Source organism: Tachypleus tridentatus, chromosome 3 (assembly GCF_004210375.1).
Source record: "Tachypleus tridentatus isolate NWPU-2018 chromosome 3, ASM421037v1, whole genome shotgun sequence".
Lineage (NCBI taxonomy): Eukaryota > Metazoa > Arthropoda > Merostomata > Xiphosura > Limulidae > Tachypleus > Tachypleus tridentatus.
In genome coordinates, this window is record NC_134827.1 from 19970465 (window position 1) to 19982064 (window position 11600).

The following is an 11600-nucleotide window of genomic DNA, read 5'->3' on the forward strand; positions in this document are numbered from 1 at the left end:
TTACATCTATGAGTATATGATATCAGTATTAATTCCTGTTTAGTTAGATGTGTTGCCAAACTGTTATATTTTAAGAAGAGAAGCTGCTTTTTTTATATTATCCAGCTTTGGCGAGTGAAACAGGGTATGACTAAACATAAAAGAGGTATAGGCGTTTTTTTCGCATGCGCACTAAACAAGTTAAGTCATACCTGTGAGTTGAATATTTAATATTACGGTAAAACTTTGTCTTTGGACGTATCTCTTTCTTAACTAGGAGACTGATTCAGATCAAATTTAGAATGTTAAATTAGTATACTATATGTAAACAAATTCTTGTTAAACGTTTCACATATTAAAAAATAAAAATATTCTGTTGAATAACCACCCCTATATTGTTACTGCAGTAGCTATTGTAAATAAAAACTCACTCCACAACAATTTACATAAGTCAAAGACTGCAAATAATTGTTTGAATGTCTTGACTTGTTTTTTATAATAAACAAAATAAAATATCCAGCTACAATGTTAAGAATTAACATATTGCTACAATTTTCGTTTCAAGATCTATCCTGATACATACATTTTAACTTCTTGTTCATACTAGAATTAGAATAAGCACTTAAACCTGAATTAGACGCGTATTACATAATTAAAATACTTTTGGAATGATTCTTATTTTTTGACTTAAAAATAGTATTCCGCAGAAGCAAAATTCAAAGTTATTGTGCTAACTGTACCAAATCCGAACAATAGAAATATTGACTACATCTCTACTGTAAAATGGGTTGCTTTGAAAGAAAACTGAACCAATTTTCCATTTCTGGGAATTTTCTTGTTTCGACTTCTACACTTCCCCACTTATTACTAATGACTTTCTCTGTCTAGCAACAGGTTTCTTAGGGAATGAACTTTTTTGAAAATCCTGGAAGAGATTTTCCTTCTTCTTGGCAAATTTGTCCAGGTTTTCAAAAGGAAAAATAAAACTATGAAGTGCAGTCTCCTTAAAACAACTTGGAAACGTTTTCAAAGTAAGACATTTTAACTATATTAGAAGAATTTCAAAACGAAAGACCATTATGGACTTGTAAACTTTCACCAATGGCAGAGCCGGGAATTCAAACTGTAGTTAAGAATATTGTCAGATTCCTCATTCACTTAATTATTATCAGTTGGTTTTTGTTTATTTGATGTATCAAAGGTCAAATATTTATTTGTCATTTTATATGACCATTTTGTGATTGACCCTTGTTATAACGAGAATTTTATAAGTGGATAACTTTGTACTGAACATATGTGGTCGTTATATTAAAAGAACGAATACCTGCTTTACACAGATAATTTTTAAAACCCTGGTCTATTAACCATAATAAATCGCCGTGTTTGCTTTTACAAATAACTAAACGCTGTTTTGTTTGTTTTGAATTAAGCACAAAGCTACAGAAAAGGCTACCTGTGCTCTGCCACCCCTGGATGTCGAAACCTGGTTTCTAGCAGTGTGGGTGCGCGGATATACCGCTTTGCCACTGGAGGACACAAAACACTGACTTAAATGGTATGTGGCATCTGATAAGATGAACCGAAACATAAAAGGCAGTTATCTGTGTTTAAACGTTCTATCAGTTTCTGTTTTTATCTCAAATATACTTCAATTATCTAAGGGACTTTTATCGAAAATTACAGATTTAAGAAATATGTGTGTTTTTCTTTAAATGTAGAGTAACATTCCATCATGAGATTAATAGTTTCGTCACATTCGGCTAGATTAGTAGTTTCGTCACATCCGCTTAGATTAACAGCTTCGTCACATCTCGTTATATTACACTCATTGCTTCCTCCATCTCATTACAGCTCAGAACACACAACTTGAAACTCTCTTATATGCGATTCAGTCAACAGGAAGATGTACTAAGATAGAAAGGTAGGATCACTTTTTTTGTGATCGGTATATCCCCTCCTGATCTCTTCCTGTTACATCTTGGAGTGACTAATGAAATCTTCCGTCATCATGGCGCAGGATAATCCAGCTTTCGAACTTCAGGTAATATTAGAAAGTTTTATGTATTTATGCGTAGCAAATCTCTAATATAAAACTACTACACAATACGCTTATATGACATACTAAACGTGTTAACCAATACAATTACAGAAACCAACAGAGCTTTGTGCAGAATTATCACCTCACAGAATGTTTTTGAACTGTAGTTTCTTGGAAAAATAAACATCACAAAACCACTATTAAAATAACATGTTTTAATATCGATTAATTGTATTGTGTAATGACTTACGTTAGTCATTAATTTGGGCATTTCTAATGACAATCATTATTGAGTATGAAAATACACATTGTTGTGAGTGATTTAATTAATGGGAGGTTTTGTTAGAATAAAACTTCAATCTAAAGGTAAAGAAGTAACGCCACAGTTTTAACATCTTATGGTGATCGCAAAGAAGTTAAAACTTATTAAAAAAAAAGTGCGTTTTACAAAGGTCGGTATAAAATCCGTTATTGTAATAATAATAATACAATAGTTTTTCAAATTACAACTTAACGCAGCAAGAAATGTAATAGTCTTCCCTTAAATTTTCATAGCCATTGTGGAAAAATGGCCTAACTGACCGTCCTCCATAATATTATTTGGAAGAAGGAAAGATGTTTCTCACTAAACACTATGATTGATATATTTCTAAATAGTTTTAGATATTCTGAAATGCAAATATACGTATATATATATGTATGTGTGTAAGGAGAGAACTTGCCTAACTTTCTCTATATCCTCATTCTAAGTTTAAATTTTATATGTATATTTATAAATTCTGAATTTGAATGTATTTTTGTTGACGCATGTTCTAATGATATTTAAATGTGTCGAAATAGGTGATAACAAGTAATGTAAGAAAGTATCCTCAAAAATATGATAATTTAGGGTGATCATACTCATCACCACAAAATAAAATAATATATGTTCTAGTAGGTGTAAAGTACGTGATTAAACAAATTGGACCTGATGAGTCGAAGTGGTTATGGCGTTCTGCTTTTAATCTCTGGGTCGTGGATTCGAATCCCAGTCCCACGAAACACGTTCAAACTTTTAGCTGTAGGGGGCGTTATAAAATGATGGTCAATCAAATTATTTGCTGGTAAAAGAGCAATACAAAATTTAGCACTGGGTGGTGATAACTAGCTTTTATTTCACCACTAAATTAAGGACAGCTAGCGAAAATAACTCTCTTGTAACTTTGCGTAAAATAAAAAAAAAACAACAAATTAACAAATCTGTGAAATATGTCTTCTGTGTTTAAAACAGTAGAACATGCGATGCATTGTAATATGGTATTATTAGCTAATCTGAGGATTCAAGAAGATCATGCTTGCTTTTCTGGTGATAATTTTATTTTCAGGTTTCAATTTATCCTTCTCAGATTATCCACTTTCTTACATTACTTGTTATTAGTTACTTCAACAAGTTTTGAAACCATTAGAATGTGCGTCAACAAAAATACATTAAAATTCAGAATTTATAAATAAAAAACTATAAAATTTAAACTAACAATGAAACAAACGGCTGTGAATTTATAGGTTTGTTTTAATATTTAATATTAATTTGTTTATATGCATACATGTTTCTATATGTGTCTCTACACGTAGAATGAAACAAACGGCTCTGAAATTGTAGCTTTGTTTTATTGCTGAATATTAATATGTTTATATATGCATATATGTTTATGTATGTGTCTCTATACATAGGAAGAAACCAACGTCACAGGAAATGAAACCCAGACAATAGTTGATGAAATACAGGTAAGAATCAATTAGTTCGAGAAAGAGACATACTAACTAACCAGTTATATTCATTTTTAGTTTAGTTTATCAACATTTTATGCATAAGAAATATAAACTAGGAAAAAATGTAAAAAATGAAATAACAGTTCACAGAGGAATCCATCAATTTTCCAAGTTCATTCCAAAACGTTACCTCATTAGCTTAAGAGCTGAAGAAGAAAAAAAACACCAAATGAATCTTGAAAAATACAGGTTTTTATTAAGTAAACGTAATACGTACGCATCTAAAAATACTTAACCCATTTAATGTGTATTTGTTGTTCATCTATTATCTTACAACAAATAGGCGTCTATTACGGAGGTCACAGACGAAGATGGAATCAGAGGTGACATCTTATACACTGTAGAGGAAGCTCCTCGTTGGTACCTGTGTATCCTACTTGGGATTCAGGTAAGAACGTGGAGATAAATGTTGTTTTGGTTTTTCATTATATATTATTATACGTGTCATAATCCAATTCAAAGAATACGATATTTCAGAATAAAACAAGTTGATTAAGACATTTTTAAGTGACATTAAAACTGTGTTTTACTTTGAGTCCCAAACTGAAATGTTTAAATTTACAGACATGGGATGTAATTACCCAAACGTTGGCTAATTTAGTGACATGTCAGACATCTAAGACTAAACTGTGTGTTTTTCTCTTCTTAACCCCAAATATTTTTATTATGAAGAAAAACATATATTTGAAGCATCAGTGTAACACATTTTTAATATAAATCATTATCACTCATAAATCATTATAACGTTTCTTTATAATTTTAATTTCACTCTATCGAAAAGTTCCTTCTTAAACCTTTTCTCTTGCTTAAATTATATTTTACGTAAAGTCAGTTCATTGAAATACGAATAAAAATGGATTTATTGTTTAAAAATGACAGCAATACCTCACAATGTTCGGGTTGACTGTGGCATATCCTTACATAGTCGCACCAAAGCTTTGCATCCAAGAATCCGATCCAGCTCGAGGCTACATATCATCAACCATATTTTTTGTGTCAGGTTTAGGGACCCTAATCCAGTCAACATTCGGTACAAGGTAAGATCTTATAACATCTATCTAGCTTGAATTATCTTAGCAATGGGGAACACTTGGAATGTAATAAAACTGTAACACTCTGTAGATGCCCTCAACCATAAGAAACAAGTGAAAACCATGTTACACACACTACACTAACGTACAGAAACGCGACGATACATGATTTAACCATTTTTGTTTTGCTTTACTTATATACTGCTTACATAACTTCAAAACGAGTGATATCTCAATTTCATGGTTGTTTTGTCAACAAAAATAATCATTTGGATTTGTTTTGGAATTTCGCACAAAGCTACTTGAGCGCTATCTGTGCTAGCCGTCCCTAATTTAGCAGTGTAAGACTAGAGGGAAGGCAGCTAGTCATCACCACCCACCGCCAGCTCTTGGGCTACTTTTTTACCAACGAATAGTGGGATTGACCGTCACATTATAACGCTCCCACGGCTGGGAGGGCGAGCATGTTTGGCGACACTCGGGCGCGACTCTCAGATTACGAAGCGCACGCCTTAACGCTCTAGGCCATGCCAGACCCTAATCATTTGGAAAAGCTAGTGAAGTTTTAGAATAAATCTTTGTATACGGAATCAATCCTCGAAACCCCAGGTAAGTAATCACTTATTTAATTGGTTGATTTCCTAAACACTTGTCATATTTCATATTTTTTTATACGAGCCATATAGATTTCCTCCTTCATGACCAAGCATATTCTGTGATACTAACTATGCATTTATAAATTAATATATTTTCAAACATTCCATCTTCTAACTTGCTTCGTCAAGCTAGCTGTGACCTGATTCTTTGTTTGTTTGTTTGTTTGTAACTAAGTACAAAGCTACATAATGAACTATCTGTGTTCTGCTTACAACCGTTATCGAAACCTAGTTTCTACCGGTGTGAGTCTGTAGACATACCACAGGGGGGCATGACCTGATTCATCAATGAATTTGAATATAAACTTTATGATATTTTTGCAGGAGTCTATTTTCAAAGTGACTAATACAATTAAAATAATTTCATCATTGTTTATTTTAATGCATAAAGCCTTGTTAATTTTCATTTTTATCTTTGTATATCTCTGTACGTTGTTGTTTGAACGTTTTTGTGAGTATTAATGCTGTGAGCGTTAGTTTTCTCTAACGCATTACGTGTGTATGACTGGGATTCGAACCCGCTACCCAAAAATATCAGTCCAATTAAATGTAACAATCTGTTTAAAAAAATTTTGTGAACACCAATGCAAGTACTTTACACTGTGATGAACTGCACTCATGAACACGATAATTCACCTTTCCATACGTGTATTAATTAATATAATTTTCACCAGATTTTATACATGTGGTAGCTGGGGACCTTCATGTGCCAGGTTACTATTGATGTTGCTGACTGGATTGCGTCTTCTTCAGAACAATAGGCATGAGTGGTAGTGTTATAGTCCACACTAGCATGCACAAAGAGAAGATTGTTACATGCAATATTTCCAAGTGTTTGATGGAATTTCTTAAGATCCTAACATTGTGTTATTTTTAGAATACAGCTTCTGTTTGTATGCAAGAGGTCAGTGTCGTCTCAGACCAACACTGTATTATGATGATTAGCCAACCTGACGACAGTTTGGATAATTAAGACATCCGCATTTGATCTGGCACATAGCTTCACGCAACCCTCTAGTTGGAACTGTTCAACAAGAACTTGTCTTTCCTTAATGTGCACGCCATGTTTCTTGTGAAATACATTGTGGGTCTTATATCATCCGTATATCGTCTTGTATGAGCTCCATCCAGTTTTATAAGATAAAACCACCGTCAACTTGTGTTGGCTTCCAACAGTAATATATGAGAGCACAGTGGTAGCTACATAGTTCTTACTTGAATACTTGGTCTAGTTCGCTACTGATTATACCAACTGTGAACAGTACTGGAATAGAAGCTACGGGTCGATTACTGAAGACTTAGAATCAATAGATACTGCTAATTCCTTATGAATGGTAATAAATTGATCATTCTTCCTAAGAACATAGTTCAGAACATTTTGGCGACCAGCATTTCATTCAGGATATTTTTCCCGCACTGACAGTTAAATCCACATTCTCATCGTCCTCGGTAATGTCAATACTCTGAGGTGTGGTAATTTGAGAAGATGGCGATCTTGAAGCTGGGAAGAAGATAGGCTTCATTGAATCATAAATGTGTCGTTTCTAATGTTTTCTTGTGGTTTTCTTATGTTGGTCGCTGGTGCTGAATTTCAGTGGATTAAAATCTTGAATGACAATGGTTTACTTCTGTGTATACTGGACTTAAAAAGTAGCCAAAAGTTCCTCTAACTATCGTCGATTCCTCGTCCTCTGGTTATTTCACCAATTGTCTGTAGGCTTCTCACTAAAATCTGTTCTTCAAGAAAGTGTATAGAGAGGCAAGCGTGTATTAATTTGAGCTTTTTACTACATGGAGACAATGTGTACCTCAAGATACTTGGTAGATAACTGTGTCACAAATAAATATGTATGGATTTTGTGTCAAGGTCGGACAACATCTCCAGTTTCTAGCTGATTTTTTCTGCCACAGAACAGGCTACTGGGATGTGACTGGCAGCGTATGATTAGTGATATGTCAGCTAACACATATGTTTGTGGCTGTTGGCAAGTCCCCATACATTGCACTGTCATCAGCCTTACCAATTAGTATGTGGCTCACTTTACCTCTAGCGTAAACTTTCTCTAAGAGACACTTCAAACAACCATGTCTGATACACCAAATGAAGTTCATGAATGTACAGAAACCTCTGGACCTGAGAATAAATCATGGAATTTGCTTCCATCGGTTTGGCATTTTAGAATTATCAGTAGCCAAAGGAATTCTATGATGGGTATTACATAATACGGTTTGGTATGGTTACGAATGAATTATATGATAGAGTAGATACAGGAGAGATTTGTAGATCCAAGGTCAATCATAGGTAGAGAAAACTATTTCCACTGTTCCAGAATAATAGGACCAATAACGTATGAAAATACTCTAGAGTGTGTTAATAGTACTATCGACAGTGTCTAACGTGGCTGGATGTTCAGCTTTTCGAAAGATATAGACTGCAACTCTGTACATGGTAATGTGAAGTATTCAACAAGAAATCGTCCAACATCTGAATTATATTCTGTTGTTACGGACTTTCGAATTATAATCCTTGTGTCTTTCTTTGCAGGAGTAATTGTGGCTATGATGCCAAATATGAGTAAAGTGTTCAGGTCATCAGTGGTTCTCATTCTGTGGTCAATATTTTCACCCCCATACTGAATGTAATCACCTGCAGTGAAGTCAGGGGTGTCAGTGTTGTGAGTTATAGCAGTACTCCATTTCAGCAACTTGACTTTGTGATTTAAGCTGCATAAGCCACGTTCACTGAAGGACTCGAAGAGCATCCTATAGACTTTTACGTGAATCTTGTAACTTTCTTATTTTGAATCACATTGAAGTCTGGTTGTCTTCTGTCAAAAACTTTGATTCAAACTCTGAAGTTGGAGCTGCAGAGTTTATGGTATGTAACATTAGCTTCACGGAGTTCTGGGCGTACTTTATTCGAGCCGTGACAAAACTACTTTCAATTATTCAGAAAATCCATCGTTCTAAAAGTAATATATTTATATGAATATTTCTTATCAGAATCTCTGTCTGGTGTCAAATAATTATAAACAATAAATAAGATGTATATATACGAGTATGATATTTGATGTAGTTGTTCTTTAGCATAAAGCTATACAAAGGGCTATCTGTGCTATGCCTACCACATTTATTAGAACCAGTTATTAGTGTTGTATGCGTTCAACCATTATTCTAAGACACAAAAGGGTGTGATATCTATAAACTGCCTGGAATTTGTAAAGATGATTGTGTAGAAGGTTTTACAATAACTTACACTTTGGCTTTGCTTCTTTGGAATATGGCACTAAACAACACAATGGTTATCTTCGTTTGCTGTCATTAATTTAGCAGTGAAATACTAAAGGAAAGGCAGCTTGTCATCACCAACCACAGTCAACTCTAGGTCTATTATTTTATTAAAATATTGGGAAATTTATCGTCATTTTATGATAGCTAAAAGAGCGACCACAAACACTTACAGTAAAATACCACAATATCTTATACAACTGTTATACAATTTGAAGTTTTATGCTGTAATATGTACTTCAGAATCGTACTTACATTGATTATTCTTACGTCGATTTGTTGTTACACGCTTAAACCATACAGCGCTATTACGGACAAAGCTACTTTAATATTTAGACATGAAGAATTGACTTTATGTTTTTTATGTAGACTTCCAATAATTCAAAGCTCTTCCTCCGTCTTTCTGGCTCCGATATTTGCTATTTTGAGTTTACCTCAGTGGAAGTGTCCTAGTGAAGAAGAAATGTTGTCGGCAACAGAAGAAGAGCTACAAGAAATCTGGCAACTCCGAATGAGAGAGGTGAGAAATGATATAAACATAGTTTATTAAAATAATCAATATTCTATTTAAACTGATGGTGTTAATATTAAGGTAACTACAGCTTCCCTATCAGAAAGTGAGTGGAAGGTTATGAATGACACTATAAAAATAGTTATATCCGTCTTATTCACCTGCGTTTGTTCTTTCCATTTATTCTATACCATTGAATTAAGGTATATTTGTTTGTAGTCGAGCACAAAGCTACACAATGGTTTCTAGCATTGTAACTATGCAAACATACTTCTGTGCTACAAGGGGACAATTGAGTGAAGAAAATCAAACAATAAAATATACAGATTTTAAGAATGAAAGGTAATTCTTTAAAGGACTTAGCCCGTGCTTGTACATTTTCATATGAATGATGTACCTACGATCGAATGTATCAAATGTACTTAGTTTTTATTTCTAGTACGTTTCTTACATAAAAATATATGTATTTAAATCAATATAATTCTTGATAAGATTTTTTTAATTTACATTTAAGCATGAAATAATCTATTCCACTGAAAGTAAATTTAGTATTAAATTATTCTGATTTTATCGCACTAGGCAATTATCATAAACATGTATAAATACAACTGGTATTACAACGAAATGTACTTTTGTATTATTTTAATAAAAGATATTTGAAAATAACTACTATAGTAGTTTTCTTTTTAAAAAATATGTATTTGTACCTATTAATTTTAATGTACAATAACATTGATCTATACTCACAAAAATAAACTTTAAGTCGGAACATAACAAATTTATTATACATAGTTTATCTCCATGTTGTTCATAATATAGCTCCTTATATATTTCGCTAGATACAAGGCGCTATGATTGTGGCATCCATCTTTGAAATGGTAATTGGACTCACAGGTGTTATTGGAGTAATGCTAAAGTGGTTAACACCTTTAGTTTTCGTCCCTACCGTATCTTTAATAGGACTTTCTCTTTTCGAAGAATCAGCTTCTACAGCTAGTAAAAACTGGGGAATAGCAATTATGTAAGTCTTGTTCTATAATGAACTTATTGATGGTGTTTTGTTATTATTATAGATAAACTTGTGAGATTCAACTAAATCTTTAGCTGAAGAAATAAGAACATTTCATGAGGTCGCTCACATACGATAGCTGAGAAATAAATAGTTCTACTATAGAGCCAACTCACACTTTATCTTGACGAACTGTATGAATTATTCGTTTCTGTGTAGCTTTCAAAGGAAAACACGTCTTCTTATAGTTAATGCAAATAGTTGAAAAGCTGTAAAACATCTCAGAACCTCAAAATATGTCTAATAATTCTTAATGCCATGAAGAATTGACTGTATTGGTTAATCCTAGTAGAGCCCCTAATTTTCATTATGGGAAGATGACAAACGCAAAAAACAAGATAGTTTCGTATTAACAGTGGTTATCATTTTGTGAAAAATGAATTGTTATGAATTAGTTTTCGTCTATCACTATTAAAAAAAATCTTGAAAGTAAGTACGATGTTCCAGAAATGTTTCAGATCAGAAATAAAAAAAATATTTTTTAGAATCCAACTGTCCTTCGATTTAGATATTTGCAGCTTTTAAATCTGTGTTTGGAAAAGAAAACATTTTCGAAATAAAGTGCAATAGTAATAAGCTACAATGGTCTCAAGTTATTTATAGATAACTCTGTTCTCGGATTGGATAAGGTTATGTGTGTTTAAACTTGCGTTGTTCAGAGCAGCGTATAATAAAGCAGTGCAAACCAATTTCTGGAGCTTTTAAAGATGCTATAGACACTTCAACCAAGAATTACATAAAAGCCTTTAAAATAATGAGTTATTCCAGCAATGAACTAGAAACCTTAACCATCATGAAGCTGAAACCAAAACTGAATGAATATTATTCAGTAATTGAAAGTTTTCTATATTGTTGCGAAGATGTTATAAAAGCTCTTAAATAAATGTAAAAAATCCGACAACCATAATCTAAGCCTGAATATTTTTTTTCCGAGTTAGGCTTAGTATTGGTTTTTTCTCAATAATTATATGTATCTCCTCACTTATGTACAAAATACACATTTATCGTATTTCTACTTCGATTATTTTATTTTCTGGTTTTAATCCTTTTAATGAACTATGTGCTTGTAAAATATAAAATATTTTCTTTCTCTTACTTGATATGTAGCCATTTCTAAATCCATAATATTTAAATTTCTTGTTGTTTTAGTTATTACATTAATTTATTTTTTCTTAAAATAACACTGGTATTGTGTGCCAGGATGTATCCGGTATCGAGT

General features: G+C 32.8%; 1 protein-coding gene across 1 annotated transcript in view; it reads left to right on the plus strand.

Annotated features, from left to right (window-relative positions):
- Positions 1-1822: 1822 nt before the first annotated feature.
- LOC143247923 (solute carrier family 23 member 2-like) overlaps positions 1823-11600 on the plus strand; it is a 35671-nt gene continuing 25893 nt past the window's right edge. The window contains exons 1-6 of the mRNA XM_076496472.1: positions 1823-2020; positions 3728-3781; positions 4110-4214; positions 4706-4863; positions 9171-9321; positions 10152-10333. Of these exons, the coding sequence (XP_076352587.1) occupies positions 1970-2020; positions 3728-3781; positions 4110-4214; positions 4706-4863; positions 9171-9321; positions 10152-10333 (701 nt within the window). The 5' untranslated portion in view covers positions 1823-1969. The remainder of the gene's footprint in view (positions 2021-3727; positions 3782-4109; positions 4215-4705; positions 4864-9170; positions 9322-10151; positions 10334-11600) is intronic.